At 43.7% G+C, this 23,803-nt stretch overlaps 1 protein-coding gene across 1 annotated transcript in view; it reads left to right on the top strand.

The window, feature by feature from the left end:
- LOC122935437 (kinesin-like protein KIF28P) overlaps positions 1-23,803 on the top strand; it is a 213,268-nt gene that overhangs the window by 20,722 nt on the left and 168,743 nt on the right. The window contains exon 3 of the mRNA XM_044291204.1: positions 3,218-3,253. Coding sequence (XP_044147139.1) covers positions 3,218-3,253 — 36 coding nt within the window. The remainder of the gene's footprint in view (positions 1-3,217; positions 3,254-23,803) is intronic.

Genomic DNA, 23,803 nt, shown 5'->3' with positions numbered 1-23,803 from the left:
AACACAGTCCTTTGACCATATCCATGTGATAGGGACTATTGTCACCGTCACGTGGAAATGGACTACATGTGTCCATAAACTCTGTCCATCCTGCCAAGTTATCTACCCACGGATTGATGAGGTAGTAATTTGTGGGACTAACCCTTGCAACATATTCTTTACATGTTTCTCCTACATTTGGAGGAGGAAACTCCACTTTTGAACTTTGTCCACCCATAATAATATATGAAAATACACAGCAATAGTAACAAGGAGGTATGTCTGTACACTTACCACCCAGACAAGGCCTCCGCAAAACAGGACAGATAATAAATAATTGATCTTATCACTTTATGGTAATAGTAATCTTATCTATATGGATCAAACCAAGGTAGGTCAGTCTCCCTGAGACTGTTCTCTTACATGTACACCTGGTACTGAAAAATATCTCTGTCGACAGTTAGATAAAGTAAATAGATCTCCCGGAGAAACTATGGTGTGTCCCTGACTCAAAACAACTTACGGAATGGATCCTAAGATCCTATGATGTGTCCCTGACACAAAACAAATCTCCCTGAGATTTTCTTTCCGTGCGTGGCACTCCAAGTGCCGGCATTATTCATGCAAGTACTCCAAGTACTTATTATAAACTCCCGGAGTTTATTTTTAAGGCTTAAAAATGTATCCCGGATACATAATAAAACTCACGGGTAGAGATGTGGCCAGTGCCTCGGACTAGGCAGCGGACAAAAAGGGATGTCTCTCTTACCGGACACGAGGATGGCTTTCTCTAACCCAGACGAAGCCCCCAAACTGAAAGGATCTGGACCTTTCTGGACCTCTACGTCCCCCTTGGTTTGATGTCACTGACGTCAGGAGAGATGTTTCTCAGTTGGCAATAACAGACACGCACACAGGCAATCACTGAGAAACACTCTAATTTTATTATGCTATAGCTTGGCCTCATATAGGCAACGGAAAAGTTTGCACAACAACAGCGTTAAACCAATCATAAATGATAAACATTGACGCCCATACAGATACCACCGGAACATCCCTTTTATGGGTATGTAATACGTCACATATAAGAACGTACGCAGTTGTGCCGAATGACCCATGACATTTGTTCTAATTCTGGGAGATTCCCAGAATCTGTCCTGAGACAGATAAGTGAACCTAACTCACAGTGGGGGAGGATGTGAAGTGCGTAGGTGAGATATTATAACAATTCTGTACGTCATAGGGAAGACAACATGGAGTCACATTTGCCTTCAATAACCACCCTCTGTTTTCTATCACTGAGCCAGTTGCTTACAGACGTTTTCTCCCAGTCCGAGCATTCTCATTTTATATACTAACCTTTTATGTGGTACAGTGTCAAATGCTTTGGAGAAGTCCAGATATACGACATCCATTGATTCGCCGCTGTCAAGTCTAGAACTTACCTCCTCATAGAAACTGATTAAATTAGTTTGACATGACCGATCCCTCACGAAGCCATGCTGATATGGCGTTATTTGCTTATTTCCATTGAGATGCTCTAATATAGCATCTCTCAGAAAACCTTCAAACAGTTTACCCACAACAGATGTTAAACTTACCGGCCTATAGTTTCCAGGATCTTTTTTTGGACCCTTTTTGAATATTGGCACCACATTTGCCACCACCAAATATAAGGTTGCTCTATGGGACTTAAATCTAGTCTTAAACGGGTTGACAAAGATCCCCCTTTGCACCCATGGCTGGTATTTCCATAAAGCACCTCTCCTTTAAGATGGCATTCTTAATTGTCATAACTTCGGCTAGGCGCCTGGGAGAGATCCAGACACTTTCATGTAGAGAACCTTACCTTTCCATCTTTTTCAACAGGATCATATTAAAATTAGACCCAGGTTTACTTCCTAAGGTGGTTTCAAATTTCCATAGTGACCAGGAAATTGTTTTACCTTCCTTCAGTAGTGCCCCAAAAAACCCTACAGAAGAGCAATTTCATCTCCTAGATGTCAGGGAAACTATTATCCAGTACCTGAGGGTCACAGAAGTTTTTAGGAAAGATAACCTATTAATCCAGTTTGTGGGCAGCAATAAGGGGAAGAAACTCTCCAAAGCATCCATAGGGCGCTGGATAAAAACTACTATTTCATGCTGTTACTCCCTAATGGGTCACACTTGTCCTACTGGAATAAAGGCCCACTCCACTAGAGCTATGGCTTCGTCATGGGCAGAGAAAGCTGGGGTGTCTCCTGATCAGATATGTAAGGCAGCTAATTGTATCAATACATCCATAAAACATTATCGTCAAAATATATCTGCTTCTACGGGTTTGGCCTTTGGCTAGAAAGTTCTGCAAGCAGTAGCCCCCCTACATTATAATCTGTTAGTTCTCATCCGTAGCTGTCATGGTGGATGAAATGGAAAACCGTAATTAGACTTAAGGGTCATTCTGTTTCCTTGAATTCATCAAGACGGCTCGTATATTCCCTCCCATAATGTAAAAAAAAAAGTGTGTATATATAGTGTATATATATTATAGACAAGCACCCACTTTGGTAATTGGTAAACACTGAACAGTGAGAGTGGGTGGGGGCTTTTAAACTCTCTATCTCTGTGTATTCACAGAGGTCAAGGGGCCAATCTCATCCGTAGCCATCATGGTGGATTCAAGAAAACATAATTACAGTAAAGTCTAATTACGTTTTATTTAATATCACCCCCTCCTGCTGGACCTGTGAAGAGAAGCATACTGAGGCCAGACATTGGCTGCAGCAGTGCAAATGACCCCCATCCATGCCAGACATTTACATGCAGGGACCAAAGAGCAGTGAAGACAGAGCTGGAACCAAGTGAGGGTGTGCAGGTAAATTCCTTTCACTTGTCTAGTGGGAGGGTATTTAAAAAAAAAAAAAATCCTGAACTACCCCTTTAGACAAATGTCTTGAAAATGATGAAAAGATTGAAACACAAATTATACCAGAAATTTTTCTTAGGTAAAGTATGTAATACAAAACTAAGCATTGAGCTTCCTGGACTAAGGGTACAGCCGCACAGTCAGGTTTCCTGATGCCGTTTTGGAAACCAAAAGCAGGAGTGGATCATAAATGGAGAGAAACAACTTCTCATCTTTTTTTTATTCACTCCTGGTTTTGACTTCCAAAACACATGGCCCTACTCTAAGCTAACGTAAATTTAACATGGCGATAATGTAGGTATAACCATATTATGCTTCTTGTCTTTGCAGGTAACATTCAGTATGCTGGAAATCTATAATGAACAGGTAGCTATTTATTTTACTCACTTATGTAGCACTTACATGTTCCTCAGCGCATCACTTGCTGTCCCCAATGGAGCTCACAATCTTAATTCTCTTTCTATATGCCTTTGGAGTGTGGGAGGAAACCACATTACCCAAAAACCCACAAGGAGAACATAAGGATTTGAGCTCAGGCGCCAAGCACTGCAAGGCATCAGTGCTAACCACTGAGCCACCATGCTGCCCATGATAGCTATGATATATTTGTCTGCTGGGTCTAGTTTCTGTTACACTGAGCTTTTTCTGATAGAACCATATTTAGTCTTATATGTTAAATGTTTTCTCCCAAATATTTGTTATCTATTGGACAGTAATTAAAGGTGTTATGAGTGGGGGGGGGGGGGGGGGGGGCCACTGTGTCAATCAACAGTTTTACTTTTTATTCAACAGACTTTTGGGTCCTTCAGGAGGTGGTCACACTATATTTCTCTATATATGCAATTCAATGGTCACTAGGACCGAAGTGTGGCTTTTTATCACCTCACTGACTAATTATTTTCATAAAACATACATTTTAATGGTTAATTTTAAAATATTTATTTATTTCCACTCTAAATTTAAAATTCCTCAAGAGTTGGAGAGATGGGAATTGTGTATAATGCTGACATATGGACTTATTCCCTATTGGGGTGCCTGATATCTTCTCAGGGCTGTCCCCCTTCTTGACTTAATAGGATGGAAGAATTTCCTCCGTCTATTCCCACTAACCTGACCCTTCAATAAACCACACTGACACCGTCCTGTTTGGAGAAATTGACCATGACGGCCGAACTTTATTATTCACATATAATAATAATATAACAATAATAATAACAACAGGCACTTTAACACAACCTTCAATGTTATGACCCACTGCACTGTAACAAAGGATCCTGGAGGGCAACCCAAACCAGCGGCCTCTTCCTTAACCGTCTCACCTTGTACTTCAAGCTTACCCTCGGGCGCACTCACCGACCCAAGAGCACCAACTCCTTGAAGTATCCAAGTATCTCCTCCTGTAGGCCTTTTAGCCCAAACAGGAGCCCCCATCCTCGGCATTCACAAACCACATGAGATGCAGGCTCCAACATGTCCCGCATCTCTTAACCATTGAATCGCTCCCCCAGGATCCCATAACAATCAGCCCCCCCAAACGCAATCCAAGACATCACATAAAAAAGGGGTGGGAGGGTGGGAAACGCACTTGCTCTACACTAGCAACTGACCGCAGCTCCACCTCCTGCCCATATATGCAGCCCGCGAATTTGCTAATCCGCCCCTTCCTCCCTTAAACCAACCCCTAACCCAGCATACAGATATTAACCCTTCACTATCCTGCGGTCTTCCCCCTAAGTCAATCCGCACTACATTATGGCTGCGCCTCATTCCGTTGCTTTCATGACTTAATAGGATGGAAGAATTTCCTCCGTCTATTCCCACTAACCTGACCCTTCAATAAACCACACTGACACCGTCCTGTTTGGAGAAATTGACCATGACGGCCGAACTTTATTATTCACATATAATAATAATATAACAATAATAATAACAACAGGCACTTTAACACAACCTTCAATGTTATGACCCACTGCACTGTAACAAAGGATCCTGGAGGGCAACCCAAACCAGCGGCCTCTTCCTTAACCGTCTCACCTTGTACTTCAAGCTTACCCTCGGCCGCACTCACCGACCCAAGAGCACCAACTCCTTGAAGTATCCAAGTATCTCCTCCTGTAGGCCTTTTAGCCCAAACAGGAGCCCCCATCCTCGGCATTCACAAACCACATGAGATGCAGGCTCCAACATGTCCCGCATCTCTTAACCATTGAATCGCTCCCCCAGGATCCCATAACAATCAGCCACCAGAAGACCACCGGTGACACCTCACCTGTGGGCATCCTGCCACACCCTCAGGGCCGTCTCCAAACCCTCCTGAATGCCCAAAGCCCACATGTCAATACCAACATCATTAAGGTGCACTCCATCAGCTCTCAAGAACTGAGGCGACGCCGCCTCCAATTCCCAATGGCGCACAACTATCCCTCCTTGCCTGCGAACAAAGCGCCCCACCTCCTTGTTCAATTTAGCCCGCGCCTTGTTAACCCGCTCCACAGACCTGGCAAACCTCCAACTACTTCTTGCCACCACCTCCGACCAAACCAACAACATCTCAGGAAAATCCGCCAGCAAACGCAATACATCCAGCTTAATATCCCGGATGACATCCCGGGACCGACGGACCCCCAAATCATTTCCGCCGACATGAAGAACCAACACATCCGGCGGACGATCCAACCTGACATTCAAATGAATCTCAGGCAAAACCCTCCCCCAAAGAAGCCCCCGCAAACCAATCCACCTAATCTGCATGTCGTCCGCCGAAAAACCCAATTGTCGTCCGTTCCGCCTGACGTCCGCACGCAAGGCCCCCCAATGGACATACGAGTGCCCGAAGATCCAAGCCAAACAAGGCGCCGATCCTGCAACAAAACAAACAAAATTAAACTACAACCAACACCGCCAGATAATCAGCAACATCCCACCCCTCCTAAGCCCAAAACCAGACATTCACAACAAATGGGGGCGGATATATGATCGAAAACAATCCGACTCCCAGCGTCCGATACGCCGAATAACCTCCTCCCCTAGGCCCCACCGAGCCGCCTCGGTAGCAGCCCCAATACGAAAAGAGTGAGATGCATACTCCCTAGCAGGCAAACCCGCAGCCAACAAGCATTTCCTGAAAACCGCAACAAATTGGAAACGCGACAACCGCGAACCGTCCTGATGGATCAAAAATGTCCCCCTGCCACCTGGCCTAACAGCCAAGAACTCCTCCACACACCGCACAGGACAAAGTACGGACCCCCCCAAGGGCCTCAACCACAAAACAACCCCTCTACCCTCCTGATCCGTTTTAGACCTGCGAATGCAACACCGCAAGACACCATCCACCAAAACAACGTCCTCCCATAACAAACCCCCCTCGCCTGAGCGACTCGCTGCCACCAACTCCGAGATGCGAAATGCCCCAAAAAAGGCCAAAGAAAAGGCCGCCCGAAACAGACATACCTCAAACGTCGACACACAAACTGATCCTACCTCCATCCACAACGTCTGCAACACCGCAAACGAAACCGGCCTACGATTGTCCTTCCGTACCCCGCAACGGCGGTAACCCTTCAATGCCTGCCGCACCATAAAACACTTAGACACATCGGCCATGCCTCGCAACCGCAACCAAAAAGCAACCGCCGCCAACCTCTTTGACGCCACCGAAAAAGACAACCCCGCAGCATAAAACGTTCCTAATCAAAAGACCAATAGCGTCCGAAAATCCTCCAGCGAGCTACAACCTCCCACCTGCTCAATCAAACCCTCCCACAAAGACCACACAGAAGAGTAAGCAGCCCACGTACCGTGACTAAGTGGCCGCCTAATCAGGCCCGCTGACACCCCAAGGCCACGCTCCAGAGCCACTGGGGACAGGGCAACCCCCGAACTTCGGCCCCCGGCGCCAAGCCGCGGAAACGCTCCCACTGAAAACGAGAAAGGGAATCAGCAAGTGAGTTATCTACTCCCGGGACATGAACCGCAACAAAACATGCATTCAATCGCAAACCCCTCAACACCAAGTGCCTCAGCAAATTCAACACCGGCGGCGAGTTAGCTGACTGACTGTTAATTGCCTGAACCACACCCATGTTATCGCAGTAAAAACGCACCCGCCGATTCCTAAGCCAGTCCCCCCACACTTCAGTAGCCAGCACAATAGGAAAAAGCTCCAACAACACCAAGTTAGAAAGGAAACCCGCCTGCCGCCATTCAGCCGGCCAAACCCCTGCACTCCATTGACCCCGACAAAAAACACCATAACCACACGAACCAGACGCATCCGAAAACAACTCCAAGTCCACATTACTAACCACCGCTTCCATCCAGACCGACCGACCATTATAATCCAACAAAAAAATTTTCCACACCACCAAATCATCCTTCACAGCCACCGGCAACCGCAAATAATGAAAAGGAGCTGTAACGCCCGCAGTCGCCAAAGCCAAGCGGCGGCAAAACACCCGCCCCATCGGCAAGATGCGACAAGCAAAATTCAATTTTCCCAAAACCGACTGAACCCGCTTAAGCTGCACCTTCCTAGCCTTCCGCAAAAACACAACCTCGTGCAAGAGATCAAGCACCTTATCCTCAGGCAAACGACACTCCATAGCCAAACTGTCGATCTCAATACCTAAGAACTTGATGACCGTGGCCGGGCCTTCCGTCTTATCCGCCGCCAACGGGATTCCAAAACGCGCCGCCACCCTTTCCATCGTATGCAGCAAAACCGCGCACACCCTGGATCCAGCGGGACCCAGAAACAAAAAATCATCCAGGTAGTGCAAAACAGAGCTCCATCCCGCCTCCTGTTTCACCACCCATTCAAGAAAACAACTAAACGACTCAAACAAAGAGCACGAGATCGCGCACCCCATAGGCAGACAACAATCAACATAAAAACAACCCTCCCACTGAAAACCAAGCAAATGCAAACTGTCAGGGTGAATGGGCAACAACCGAAACGCAGCCTCAATATCAGTTTTAGCAAGCAGAGCGCCCTGCCCGAAACGTCGCACCCAACGCACTGCCTCATCAAAAGACGTATAGGACACCGAGCATAACTCGTCCGCTATCCCATCATTCACCGACCCACCAAGCGGATAGGACAAATGATGAATGAGCCTGAACTTATTGGGCTCCTTTTTAGGAACTAAACCTCACGGGGACACCCATAAATCCGGCAAAGGACACTCCGCAAAGGGGCCAACCACCCTGCCAGCCGCAACCTCCTTCACAATCTTATCCCTCACCACATCAGGGTAGCGCAAAGCTGAAGACAAATTCCGAGACGCAACCCTCGTCCCGACCAAACTACACGGGATAACAAACCCCACAGTAAACCCCTCCAACAACAACCGAGCCGCCTCCCTATTTGGGTACATCCTTAAATACGGCTCCATCTCGTCCACCCTCACCGGCGTCACCCCTTTTTTGCATAACCTCGGATCCCTTACCCTTCCCCCTCCGGAAGCACCGAGACAGGCTATGGGAACCTCCGCAACCGGAGCACTCGTGCTTAAATCTGCAGTCGGACAAGAACCGACAATGTCCTTCATTGAATTGCCAGCAACAACCCCTTCTGCCCCCAACCTGAGACTCCGCAGCCGAGGCACCCCCGGCCGCTCCACGAAAGGGCTGAGACCCCCCACCCCGAGGAGCCGCCATCAATCGCATCCACAGACCAATATCCTTATGGTCCCAACGAATGCTAGGCCTGACCGCCTTCCGCTGCCGGAACTGCTCATCGTACCTAAGCCAAGCCACACCCCCATACGTCCGATGAGCCTCCCCGATAGCATCCATATAGCAAAAAAGGGCCGAGCAGTGCTCGGGCGCCTTTTCCCCAATGACGCTGGCCAAAATCGCAAAAGCCTGCAACCAATTCTGAAACATGCGCGGAATCAACCTAAACCTCCTCCTTTCCTCCTCTTCCTTCTTACTCTCGTCCAGCTTACCCCTATCTAAATAAAATTTTTCCAAAGGAAGCAACGAGAAAATTTCCACATATTCATCCTTCCAGATCTTCTCCCTGACCTCCTGCTTCAAATGAGCCCCCAGCGGCCCCTCAAAACACACATAAATCTCCCCTTTCGCCGAATCCGCCAACCGAACACCGTCCACCACATCACCTCTCGCCCCCGCCGCCAACCCAGAACCACAGGCCTGCACACTAGCCGCCGAGCCGCCACTCACCCCTGGCGAACCCTGCCCCGCCCCTGTATCCAGTGCCAAATCCGGAGCCGGCGACCACACAGCCGCCGGGGACACAGCAGCTCCCGGGCCCAACCGCGATAACAAAGCGAGCATACCTGACAATACATCCCTCACCAAAGCCTCAGAACCCCCCCCACCAGGCAACAATGAAGTCCCAACCCCCCCCACAGGAACCTGACACGTCGGTCTCTCACCTGGCCGTCCCCGGACGACGTCGCCGGCAGCCGCAGACCTCCCTCCAGGTACCGCAAACGAGACGTCACCCCCGGATGGCCCAGCGTCCACACCGCCAGCCGCCGACTCTTCTCCTGGATCCACTTCACCGTCCTCCAGCTGCGACAACTCCCCCTCCGACTCCGGTTGCATAGGGCTGACATCCGCAGCCCCTTGTGAAGCAGAGGCCCTCACACCTGGCCGCAAGCCCCTCATCCCGGCGACACCCAGCAAAGCAGGCTCCACAGCAGAGGCACTGTGAGCCGCACTCTCATGCCGCAGTTCAGGGGGCTCATTCACTGCTGCAGCTCCCGATAAGGCGCAATGTCGCCGGCCCACCGCCAGGGGGCGCGACGCACTCTCTCTTCCAGCACTGCCGCTCCCCCCATGATGACGTCGCCGATCAGAGGAGACTGACCGCGACGCAGGCAAAACTCCTTCACCGCCGTCCAGAAGGCCCAGGCCAGGAAGCGACCCGGCCGCAGAAACACCTCCATCCACCACAGGTACGTCCGCCCCGACTCGCCCCCCCCGCCGAGACTCACGCGGGGAGACAGCCGCGCGCACCTGCCCTCTCCCTCTCAGAGACCGCGAGACAGGACCCGAACCCGGCCGTCCCTCTACCGCCGGCCCGCCATGTCTCGCTGCCGTCCTCCCGCTGCGTCTGCGAACCGATTCAGAAACGGGCCGAGCAGACTGCGGCGGAGGGCTCCTGAGGGGGCTCCGCAATCGCCGGCGCAAACGAGGAGTAGACTCAGGGCTCAGGCGTTCAGGGGGAACCGAACGCCTAGCCCTGCAGGGACGCGCAGACACAGAAGGGGGGTCCAGGACCGACTGCACGGTCTCACGCAAACGGGCAGCCCCGTGTACCTGCACAGCCGCCCTAACCGCCTCCAATAAATCCTCCAGCAACGACATCGTGACTGCTAAACGCACTTGCTCTACACTAGCAACTGACCGCAGCTCCACCTCCTGCCCATATATGCAGCCCGCGAATTTGCTAATCCGCCCCTTCCTCCCTTAAACCAACCCCTAACCCAGCATACAGATATTAACCCTTCACTATCCTGCGGTCTTCCCCCTAAGTCAATCCGCACTACATTATGGCTGCGCCTCATTCCGTTGCTTTAATTTCATGTGTCCTACTCCTATCTGTCAGTCTATTTTGTATCCCGGCTATTACTTTGCTGTATGTACTTTCTCCCCTGTTGGGGTTCCCTTCTCTCCAATTCTGAACTAAAAATCAATGTTACTCCTGCATCCCTACATGTTTCGCCGTACAAACGGCTTCTTCAGGGGATGGCGTGCAGGTAACAATATGTGCGAGGCTATTCCGAGGCTTTATGCCTTCTCTTTGTGTGGGCGAGTGTCATCCAGCCAATCGCTGCGAGATTCAACTTGATTGACACCCCTTGCGGCCAATAGGTGTTTATTGCCGGTATCCTGCGTTGACGTCATCAGTCCACCTTTGATGACTCAGCGTCGCCTACCCGTGACGTCTCTGCTCTGCGTCCCGGGTCCTCCTATAATGACGTGTACTTACTCTTGCGATTCGCGTTACATTCTTACTTCGCGCATGCGCCAGGACTTGGAGATTTTCAACGTCTCGATCGGTTTCTCTCCCCGACTACCTTACCTGCGCCAGCGCCCGGACTTTATCATTTTATACAGGAGAAGGTGGGTGATGGGGGTGGGGGAAAAAAAGGAAAGAAGAACATGAGGAGGAACTAATTTTGACATTACCTACATTTTTCCCACTTCAGGGGGAGTATCTCATCTATTCTTTTGTTTTTTTTAGGGGAGCTTTTATACCTTTAATCCATATTATTCATTGTTTATTGATTTATTATTTTCAAATTAATTTCTTTCCTATGTTAATTCTTAGGAAGAGGGAGGAGAACTTAACTTATTTTATGATACTTATATAAAATATTTGTATCACTCCTTGTTGTTATTTACATAGAAAGAATTGTATTCTTTATATGTCCTATAAATATTTTCATATTGTATTTCCTTTATTTTTTCATCCCTATTGAATTATCTAACATCTTAATCCTATTTTTATTTTTTATATATATTTTTATATTTTTTATTTTTTATTATTTTTAATGTTTTATTTTCTTTTATTCTTTTTTCATATTTTTTCTTTTTATCTCATTTTTTTTATTTTTTTATTATTGTTGTTTTTTGTGTTTTTAATAAGTTTTTATTTATTTTATTCTTTTATATCTTTGTATTTTCATTATTTATTATTTAATATTTTTTTCTCTTTTCTCTCTTTTTTCTCTTTTCTTTTTATCTCTTTATCCCCCCTTCCCCAATTTCACTCTTGTTGTTTCCTCTCATGCATACTGTAATGTCTGCATATAATTATTTCACTGTTATTTTTCCTATAGGTTCCTTTTCCTCATTTCCCCGGATATCTTCCTTTCTAGAATCTCCACCAAAATCAAGGATTATAGGTCAGTACCTCATTTGTTATTGTTGTTTATGCCGTCCGATTGGATAGATGACATTTCTCTGTCCACTTAATTATTGATTCTATTTCCAATGACTAAATATGATTTTTGCCATTTATAGTTCTTTATATTATATTTATTGTTTTAGCTTTTGGGGGCCTCTCACAATGATCTCCATTAGAGTTCCTTGTTTATTTTTTTTATTTTTTATTTTCTTATTCATCTTTTTTCACTTTTGTTTGTTGAGTATCATCTTGCCGTTATCTCAAAAATGTTATTATTATAGAAAAGGGGAAAAGGTGAATCCTTCATTTAGGCCATTCGGTGCTAATGCATGGAGGCGGTATATCCACCTAGTCTCCTCTTGCTGGAGTTTTTTATCTATGCTCCCTTGTCTAGGGTTTGCCTTTATTTTCTGTATCCCCCATATCTTTAGGCCTATGGTTTGGCCCTTATGGAATCTCTGCAAATGTCTGGATAAAGGTGTTTCTTCCGTTGTATTTAGGACACTAAAATGTTTTGAAATCCTTCTTCTGAATTCTTGAATGGTTTTTCCTACATATAGCTTATTGCACTCGCATTGTATTCCATATACAATACCCGTGCTTCTGCAATTTATGTATTCCCTAATCTGGTAAACTTTACCATCCACAGGATTTACAAATTCCTTCTTGGGTACCATATATTTGCAGAAGCTGCATGCTCCGCACGGGTATGAGCCTTTCGTTCTCAGCCAAGTTTCTTTTTTACTGATAGTTTTTTGAAAGTGGCTTTTCACCAACATTTCCTTCAGATTTGTTCCACGTCTGTATGTGATACTTGGATTTTTTGGAAGTATCTGTACCAAGTCCCTGTCTGATTTTAAGACATGCCAATGTTTTTTCAGGATATTGTACACCTGTCTGTTCTGTACATCAAATGTCCCTATGCATCTGATCATCTTATCAGTATTTCTCCTTTTTTCCTTCAGAAGGTCATCTCTATCTGTACTTTTTGCTCTATTATATGCCTGGTGCAACACTTTCTTCGGGTAGCCTCATGTTCTAAATCTAGAATATAGAATTTCACTTTCTCTAGTGAAGGCCTCAATGTCAGTACAGTTCCGTCTTGCCCTAAGATATTGTCCTATGGGGATTCCCTTCTTTAATGGTTCTGGATGGAAGCTCTGCCAATGTAGGAAGCTGTTTGTTGATGTAGATTTCCTATATATCTCTGTTTGTATCTTGCCTCTCTCATCCATCATGATTTTTAAATCTAAAAAGCCAATGCTGTGCTCCTGGATCTCCATGGTAAATTTAAGGCCTAGACTGTTGGTATTTAATTCCTCCGTGAATTGAATAAATTCTGTTTTTATCCCCTCCCAGAAAATTAAAATATCATCTATAAATCTCCCCCAAAATAATATTGAATCCGTGTATTTGGTATTGGCTTCTGTGAAAACGTGCTGGTCTTCCCACCACCCTAAAAATAAATTCGCAAAACTTGATGCACAAACCGTGCCCATTGCGGTCCCGTGTGTCTGTAAATAATAAGTGCCGTCAAAAATAAAATAATTGTGAGTGAGAAGAAATTGTAACATTTCTATTACAAGCTCATTGTGATTGTGAAAGTGAGTTCCCTTAGTGTATAGATATTTTCGGACTGCTTCTATTCCTAACTCATGACTTATGCTTGTGTATAGCGCCTCAACATCGAGGCTCGCTATTAAGGTGTTGGGGCTTACTTCGATATCTTTCAATTTTCTGACCATATCTAATGTATCTTTAATGTAGGATGGGAGGCTTGCAACGAATGGTCTGATCATTATATCCACGTATGTACTGATGCCTTCACACAGATTGTCGTTTCCGGAGACTATCGGTCTGCCAGGTAAGGGGTCTCTTTTTTTGTGTACCTTAGGTAAGGCATAAAAAGTTGCTATTGTAGGGTATGGATTGAACAACATTTTAAATTCTTCTTTCGAAATCAGGTTCTCTCTTTTGGCATTTTTCAGAAGGGTCTCAAGTTCTTTTTTGAATTTCTCTGTGGGATTTAGTTCTAATTTCTTATATGTATTCCCATCCCTTAATAATCTATTTACCATGTCGATGTAATATTCCTGTTTCATTAAGACAATGTTGCCCCCTTTATCAGAGAGTTTCACCACCACATTTTCTCTTTCTATCAGATCAGTTAGAGCTGCCTTCTCTTCTGAGCTGAGGTTGTTCCCTACCTCACTTTTTTTCGTTTTTATTGTCTTCAGATCTTTCGTTACAAGGTTGACAAATGTCTCAACACTTGCATACCCTGAGAAGGGGGTTGTATATCTTGATTTCGGATGTAGGTCTGTGAATGGTGCTTGACCTGTTAGGCTTTCTCCACTGCTTTCTCTGAATAGTTCTTCCAGAACTACAAGGGCTTCCCTTTCTTTTTTACCTGGGTCTTGTTTTTCTTTAAATTCTTTATGTAGTGCCAGTTTTCTGGCAAATAAATTGATATCTTTGACCCAGGTAAAACAATCAAAACCTGGTGTAGGTGTGAATGAGAGACCCTTGTTCAGTAAAGATATGTGGTGGGGCTCTAGATCAATCTCTGCTAAGTTGATAATTTGCATACTTGTGATTCCTTCTATATTCTCTGTTGCTGGCTGTACCCCCCACTTGTCTCGATCTCTCAATTGCACACCTGGCACTAAAAAAGAAGGTGTTGTGCTGGTTCCCCCCTGTGTCACATTTTGCGGGGTCGCCCCTTGTATTCCTTGTGTTAATGACGGTACAGAGATAGTAGATGTAGAAGGTAAAATAGATTGTGCATTTGTTCCTTGTGTCGTAGATGTTGAATTGACCTGTGGATGACCCTGCCATGGTCGACTCTGATTCGGCCCTCTATTCCCTGCAGAATATTGTGAATAATTTCTCTGTTGGTACGAGCCTTTATAATGTTTGTTCCTTTTTTTAACTCCTGTTCTTGGGTATTTTCCGCCTCCTTCAGATTCGGAGTTGTCAGTCTCAGATATATCTGTGTAGTCTCTTTGATCTGTACTTCTGGGAAAAAAGGGGGTAATATTGTTTTTATTGCTGTTATATATATGACCGGTGTCAAAATCCCTTTTATCTCTTAGGTATTTTTTATGTTTCCTCTCTTTAATCTCTGTTTGTAAATTCTCTATATTTTTCTGTAGTTGATTTTCTAAATTCCCAAACTCAATTTGGTTTCGGAATATCTGAATGTCAGCTATCTCCTTCTCAAGTTGTAATGCCAATTTAGTGAGTAATTTCTTCTCGTATTCGCATATATAGGCTTGCATGCGTAACGAGTTCTCTGTTATCAGGTCCTCCCACCCCTTGATGAATTCCGTGTCTTCCTGATGCGCATTCGGAACAATGCGAATGCGCATCCCTCTATATACAATTTTTTGTTGGAGATAAGTTTCTAGACTTGTTATCTCCCATAAGGATCTAATATATCTCTTATAGGTTTTGTTTATTTCTTTGAATGCTTGGGAGATGTCTAGGCTATTCAGGGGGAGATTATCACTGGAAAAAACTATATTGGCCTCTGATAGAAATTGCTGACTATTTGGATGATTCGAGAGGAAGCCTGCCATACCTCATTAACAAATATCAGGGTCTTGGGTTCCAGACTGTATGTTTTATGAAAATAATTAGTCAGTGAGGTGATAAAAAGCCACACTTCGGTCCTAGTGACCATTGAATTGCATATATAGAGAAATATAGTGTGACCACCTCCTGAAGGACCCAAAAGTCTGTTGAATAAATGATTGAATAGGGCTAAAACGCCCAATGCCTACTGGGTTCTGAGTAAATGCCGTAGAAATTAATAAAGAAATAACAATCCAGGGAATCCTAATCTGAAAGAACCCCGAGACAGTCTGGAACCCAAGACCCTGATATTTGTTAATGAGGTATGGCAGGCTTCCTCTCGAATCATCCAAATAGTCAGCAATTTCTATCAGAGGCCAATATAGTTTTTTCCAGTAATTTCTTCTCGTATTCACATATATAGGCTTGCATGCGTAACGAGTTCTCTGTTATCAGGTCTTCACACCCCTTGATGAATTCCGTGTCTTCCTGATGCGCATTCGGAACAATGCGAATGCGCATCCCTCTATATACAATTTTTTGTTGGAGATACGTTTCTAGACTTGTTATCTCCCATAAGGATCTAATATATCTCTTATAGGTTTTGTTTATTTCTTTGAATGCTTGGGAGATGTCTAGGCTATTCAGGGGGAGATTATCACTGGAAAAAACTATATTGGCCTCTGATAGAAATTGCTGACTATTTGGATGATTCGAGAGGAAGCCTGCCATACCTCATTAACAAATATCAGGGTCTTGGGTTCCAGACTGTCTCGGGGTTCTTTCAGATTAGGATTCCCTGGATTGTTATTTCTTTATTAATTTCTACGGCATTTACTCAGAACCCAGTAGGCATTGGGCGTTTTAGCCCTATTCAATCATTTATTCAACAGACTTTTGGGTCCTTCAGGAGGTGGTCACACTATATTTCTCTATATATGCAATTCAATGGTCACTAGGACCGAAGTGTGGCTTTTTATCACCTCACTGACTAATTATTTTCATAAAACATACAGTCTGGAACCCAAGACCCTGATATTTGTTAATGAGGTATGGCAGGCTTCCTCTCGAATCATCCAAATAGTCAGCAATTTCTATCAGAGGCCAATATAGTTTTTTCCAGTGATAATCTCCCCCTGAATAGCCTAGACATCTCCCAAGCATTCAAAGAAATAAACAAAACCTATAAGAGATATATTAGATCCTTATGGGAGATAACAAGTCTAGAAACGTATCTCCAACAAAAAATTGTATATAGAGGGATGCGCATTCGCATTGTTCCGAATGCGCATCAGGAAGACACGGAATTCATCAAGGGGTGTGAAGACCTGATAACAGAGAACTCGTTACGCATGCAAGCCTATATATGTGAATACGAGAAGAAATTACTCACTAAATTGGCATTACAACTTGAGAAGGAGATAGCTGACATTCAGATATTCCGAAACCAAATTGAGTTTGGGAATTTAGAAAATCAACTACAGAAAAATATAGAGAATTTACAAACAGAGATTAAAGAGAGGAAACATAAAAAATACCTAAGAGATAAAAGGGATTTTGACACCGGTCATATATATAACAGCAATAAAAACAATATTACCCCCTTTTTTCCCAGAAGTACAGATCAAAGAGACTACACAGATATATCTGAGACTGACAACTCCGAATCTGAAGGAGGTGGAAAATACCCAAGAACAGGAGTTAAAAAAAGGAACAAACATTATAAAGGCTCGTACCAACAGAGAAATTATTCACAATATTCTGCAGGGAATAGAGGGCCAAATCAGAGTCGACCATGGCAGGGTCATCCACAGGTCAATTCAACATCTACGACACAAGGAACAAATGCACAATCTATTTTACCTTCTACATCTACTATCTCTGTACCGTCATTAACACAAGGAATACAAGGGGCGACCCCGCAAAATGTGTCACAGGGGGGAACCAGCACAACACCTTCTTTTTTAGTGCCAGGTGTGCAATTGAGAGATCGAGACAAGTGGGGGTACAGCCAGCAACAGAGAATATAGAAGGAATCACAAGTATTCAAATTATCAACTTAGCAGAGATTGATCTAGAGCCCCACCACATATCTTTACTGAACAAGGGTCTCTCATTCACACCTACACCAGGTTTTGATTGTTTTACCTGGGTCAAAGATATCAATTTATTTGCCAGAAAACTGGCACTACATAAAGAATTTAAAGAAAAACAAGACCCAGGTAAAAAAGAAAGGGAAGCCCTTGTAGTTCTGGAAGAACTATTCAGAGAAAGCAGTGGAGAAAGCCTAACAGGTCAAGCACCATTCACAGACCTACATCCGAAATCAAGATATACACCCCCCTTCTCAGGGTATGCAAGTGTTGAGACATTTGTCAACCTTGTAACGAAAGATCTCAAGACAATAAAAACGAAAGAAAGTGAGGTAGGGAACAACCTCAGCTCAGAAGAGAAGGCAGCTCTAACTGATCTGATAGAAAGAGAAAATGTGGTGGTGAAACCCTCTGATAAAGGGGGCAACATTGTCTTAATGAAACAGGAATATTACATCGACATGGTAAATAGATTATTAAGGGATGGGAAAACATAAGAAATTAGAACTAAATCCCACAGAGAAATTCAAAAAAGAACTTGAGACCCTTCTGAAAAATGCCAAAAGAGAGAACCTGATTTCGAAAGAAGAATTTAAAATGTTGTTCAATCCATACCCTACAATAGCAACTTTTTATGCCTTACCTAAGGTACACAAAAAAAGAGACCCCTTACCTGGCAGACCGATAGTCTCCGGAAACGACAATCTGTGTGAAGGCATCAGTACATACGTGGATATAATGATCAGACCATTCGTTGCAAGCCTCCCATCCTACATTAAAGATACATTAGATATGGTCAGAAAATTGAAAGATATCGAAGTAAGCCCCAACACCTTAATAGCGAGCCTCGATGTTGAGGCGCTATACACAAGCATAAGTCATGAGTTAGGAATAGAAGCAGTCCGAAAATATCTATACACTAAGGGAACTCACTTTCACAATCACAATGAGCTTGTAATAGAAATGTTACAATTTCTTCTCACTCACAATTATTTTATTTTTGACGGCACTTATTTACAGACACATGGGACCGCAATGGGCACGGTTTGTGCACCAGGTTTTGCGAATTTATTTTTAGGGTGGTGGGAAGACCAGCACGTTTTCACAGAAGCCAATACCAAATACACTGAGTCAATATTATTTTGGTGGAGATTTATAGATGATATTTTAATTTTCTTAAATTTACCATGGAGATCCAGGAGCACAGCATTGGCTTTTTAGATTTAAAAATCATGATGGATGAGAGAGGCAAGATACAAACAGAGATATATAGGAAATCTACATCAACGAACAGCTTCCTACATTGGCAGAGCTTCCATCCAGAACCATTAAAGAAGGGAATCCCCATAGGACAATATCTTAGGGCAAGACGGAACTGTACTGACATTGAGGCCTTCACTAGAGAAAGTGAAATTCTATATTCTAGATTTAGAACAAGAGGCTACCCGAAGAAAGTGTTGCACCAGGCATATAATAGAGCAAAAAGTACAGATAGAGATGACCTTCTGAAGGAAAAAAGGAGAAATACTGATAAGATGATCAGATAGGGACATTTGATGTACAGAACAGACAGGTGTACAATATCCTGAAAAAACATTGGCATGTCTTAAAATCAGACAGGGACTTGGTACAGATACTTCCAAAAAATCCAAGTATCACATACAGACGTGGAACAAATCTGAAGGAAATGTTGGTGAAAAGCCACTTTCAAAAAACTATCAGTAAAAAAGAAACTTGGCTGAGAACGAAAGGCTCATACCCGTGCGGAGCATGCAGCTTCTGCAAATATATGGTACCCAAGAAGGAATTTGTAAATCCTGTGGATGGTAAAGTTTACCAGATTAGGGAATACATAAATTGCAGAAGCACGGGTATTGTATATGGAATGCAATGCGAGTGCAATAAGCTATATGTAGGAAAAACCATTCAAGAATTCAGAAGAAGGATTTCAAAACATTTTAGTGTCCTAAATACAACGGAAGAAACACCTTTATCCAGACATTTGCAGAGATTCCATAAGGGCCAAACCATAGGCCTAAAGATATGGGGGATACAGAAAATAAAGGCAAACCCTAGACAAGGGAGCATAGATAAAAAACTCCAGCAAGAGGAGACTAGGTGGATATACCGCCTCCATGCATTAGCACCGAATGGCCTAAATGAAGGATTCACCTTTTCCCCTTTTCTATAATAATACAATTTTTGAGATAACGGCAAGATGATACTCAACAAACAAAAGTGAAAAAAGATGAATAAGAAAATAAAAAATAAAAAAAATAAACAAGGAACTCTAATGGAGATCATTGTGAGAGGCCCCCAAAAGCTAAAACAATAAATATAATATAAAGAACTATAAATGGCAAAAATCATATTTAGTCATTGGAAATAGAATCAATAATTAAGTGGACAGAGAAATGTCATCTATCCAATCGGACGGCATAAACAACAATAACAAATGAGGTACTGACCTATAATCCTTGATTTTGGTGGAGATTCTAGAAAGGAAGATATCCGGGGAAATGAGGAAAAGGAACCTATAGGAAAAATAACAGTGAAATAATTATATGCAGACATTATAGTATGCATGAGAGGAAACAACAAGAGTGAAATTGGGGAAGAGGGGATAAAGAGATAAAAAGAAAAGAGAAAAAAGAGAGAAAAGAGAAAATAATAAAATATTAAATAATAAATAATAAAAATACAAAGATATAAAAGAATAAAATAAATAAAAACTTATTAAAAACACAAAAAACAACAATAATAAAAATAATAAAAAAAACTGAGATAAAAAGATTAAAAATATGAAAAAAGAATAAAAGAAAATAAAACATTAAAAATAATAAAAAATAAAAAATATAAAAATATATATAAAAAATAAAAATAGGATTAAGATGTTAGATAATTCAATAGGGATGAAAAAATAAAGGAAATACAATATGAAAATATTTATAGGACATATAAAGAATACAATTCTTTCTATGTAAATAACAACAAGGAGTGATACAAATATTTTATATAAGTATCATAAAATAAGTTAAGTTCTCCTCCCTCTTCCTAAGAATTAACATAGGAAAGAAATTAATTTGAAAATAATAAATCAATAAACAATGAATAATATGGATTAAAGGTATAAAAGCTCCCCTAAAAAAAACAAAAGAATAGATGAGATACTCCCCCTGAAGTGGGAAAAATGTAGGTAATGTCAAAATTAGTTCCTCCTCATGTTCTTCTTTCCTTTTTTTCCCCCACCCCCATCACCCACCTTCTCCTATATAAAATGATAAAGTCCGGGCACTGGCGCAGGTAAGGTAGTCGGGGAGAGAAACCGATCGAGACGTTGAAAATCTCCAAGTCCTGGCGCATGCGCGAAGTAAGAATGTAACGCGAATCGCAAGAGTAAGTACACGTCATTATAGGAGGACCCGGGACGCAGAGCAGAGACGTCACGGGTAGGCGACGCTGAGTCATCAAAGGTGGACTGATGACGTCAACGCAGGATACCGGCAATAAACACCTATTGGCCGCAAGGGGTGTCAATCAAGTTGAATCTCGCAGCGATTGGCTGGATGACACTCGCCCACACAAAGAGAAGGCATAAAGCCTCAGAATAGCCTCGCACATATTGTTACCTGCACGCCATCCCCTGAAGAAGCCGTTTGTACGGCGAAACATGTAGGGATGCAGGAGTAACATTGATTTTTAGTTCAGAATTGGAGAGAAGGGAACCCCAACAGGGGAGAAAGTACATACAGCAAAGTAATAGCCGGGATACAAAATAGACTGACAGATTAGGACACATGAAAAGAAGGGGGACAGCCCTGAGAAGATATCAGGCACCCCAATAGGGAATAAGTCCATATGTCAGCATTATACACAATTCCCATCTCTCCAACTCTTGAGGAATTTTAAATTTAGAGTGGAAATAAATAAATATTTTAAAATTAACCATTAAAATGTATGTTTTATGAAAATAATTAGTCAGTGAGGTGATAAAAAGCCACACTTCGGTCCTAGTGACCATTGAATTGCATAAATCAACAGGTTTGACTTTGGGCTAATCCTAAGGGCATTATCCTGGCAGTCCTCTGGTTTTCACTTTTTAATTCCCGTACTGGAAGCCTCTACGGCGCTACCTTTTGTAGTAATTCTTGTGTGGTTGAGAGCTGACCCATGTGGGTCAGAGACACTGGTGCAGAGCACCGAGGGATCAGGTAAAACTGCAGTCAGGAAAAGATCAAGGTCAGGACAGGCAAAGTACATGTGAAACCATGAATCAGGTCTAGATAGGCAGCAAAGGGTCAATACAGTTATCAGGCACAGGACAGGTCAAGCAGTGGAGAGTCATAGTCAGAACACAAGCAGAGGTTGGTACACAGGCAGATAAATGGAACAGCATACCTTCACAGGAACTAACATGCTAGATTAAACTATGGCTAATGCCATGCTTATGTCCGTGTGTGCCCTATAGGCAGACTATACGCCTAGCCAAGATGTGCAGGCCACAGCTTGTGGCAGATATCAGAAAAGGACACCTGGTACTCTGGCAGCTGGGCATGCTGCTAAATGGAAAAGGAGGGATGTCCACACCTTCCTACCAGAACAGATAAAAATATGTGACCACTGATGAAGGTCTGAAATGACCGAAACGTCTGGTCTTAAATACACTGTTTGTACCAAGGATCTAATTGGGCTTTTTTGGATGAAACAACTGCTAAAACTTGAAAAAAATAAAAAAGTTTGAATGCAATAATCCAAATCTGAGTGCCGCAATTTTCATTTCATAAAATGATTATTGTATGAAAATTCAGCCCTGGGAAGCAAGGTGGACCAACCACCATGATGTGCAGATGTGAAATGACGTAGATAATTGATCAGGATCTGATTGACCTTCTCCACTTGTCCATCGGACTGCAGGTGATAGGCAGACCTCCAATAACCTGCAAACTGCTCTCCTAACTTCTTCACTCCCCGTCAAAAAAAAAAAAAGCAGCCCAGTCGGAAAATGTGTTCCAGATGTGTTATCAGATGGAAGACCTGATTACGAAGTGGGCCATCTTTAAAAAATGATTGATAGATAGATAGGTACAGATGAAAAGGCCTGTTTACCACCTCCGGACCGCCTAACGCAGATGTGCGATCCGGAGGTGGCAGCGCTGCGCAGAGTCACGCATATACGCGTCATATCGCGGGACGCGAGATGACGCGAATATGCGCGCGCGCGCGCATGCGCAGTTCGCGCCGGCATTTCGCACAGGAGTATTTCGTCAGCAACCTGCCAGCCGTGATCATTGGCTGGCAGGTTGCTGATTTTTAAAAAATCCAATCAGAGAGCCGAATAACAGATCATATTTGTAAATATGATCTGTTATATGGCTGCCTGCTCCTCTCCTGGTTCTTTTCGTCGGTTGGATCCAGCAGAGGAGCAGGCTTCACAGTGAGTACACCAACACTACACACTTAGCCCCAGATCACCCCCCTGAACCCCAATTAACCCTTTGATCACCCCTTTGATCGCCCCTGTCAATCACAAGTGAAAAGAAAAAAGTGATCAGTGCAAACTGTCACTTTTTTTTTTCACTGGTATTGACCGTTAGGTTTCAGTATAGTTTAGGCCCCTTGGTTAGGTAGTTTAGGGATCGGTTAGCGCCCAGCCCACTGCACCGCAGTCCGTTATTCGCTGATTAGCGTATCGCTAATCAGCATTTGTACTTTTATAGTATCTGGAAGTGATCAAAACTGATCACGGTCAGATCTATAATTGTACTAGTGAAACTTTAGTTCTCCCTCCACCCAAAACGCAGTGTTTGCCCGATCAGGCCTGATCGCTCGCCCACACGTGCGTTCGCCCACACCCGCCCCACCGCAGTGACAAAAAAAAAATGTTTTTTTTGATCGCTGCACATTCAATTTACACGCACTGCGGCGATAAAAAAATCAGTTTTGATATTTTTTTATCAACCGCAGCGGCCTCCGGTACTTCGCTAGCCTCCCCTTTGTAAGACAGGCTTGCTTTTTTTTCTTTTCTTGGGTAGTCTCAGGGAATACCCCTAAATTTAGTTGCCCACATGTCTAACAGGGGGTATTCTTCTGAAGAGGCCTACAGGCTTCTGACCCAGTCGGATGAGGAGTGGGAACCCTCATCTGATGAATCCAGCGGGTCAGAGTACGAACCTGTAGAAAGCAGTGGCTCTCTGACCCAAAGTTCGGACGAGGAGGCTGAGGTCCCTGATAGAACCAGGCGTACCCGGCCCCGTGTCGCTAGACCGCAGGTTGCCCAGGATCCGCTTCAAGAGCAGCAGAGTGGGGCTGGTGCTGTCGGATTACGTGGTGAGGCATACACCAGCAGCCCAGCCCTTCCTG

This window comes from Bufo gargarizans, chromosome 4 (genome assembly GCF_014858855.1).
Source record: "Bufo gargarizans isolate SCDJY-AF-19 chromosome 4, ASM1485885v1, whole genome shotgun sequence".
NCBI lineage: Eukaryota > Metazoa > Chordata > Amphibia > Anura > Bufonidae > Bufo > Bufo gargarizans.
The sequence above is the reverse complement of the archived record's forward strand: the minus strand, read 5'-3'. Positions and strand labels throughout refer to the sequence as shown.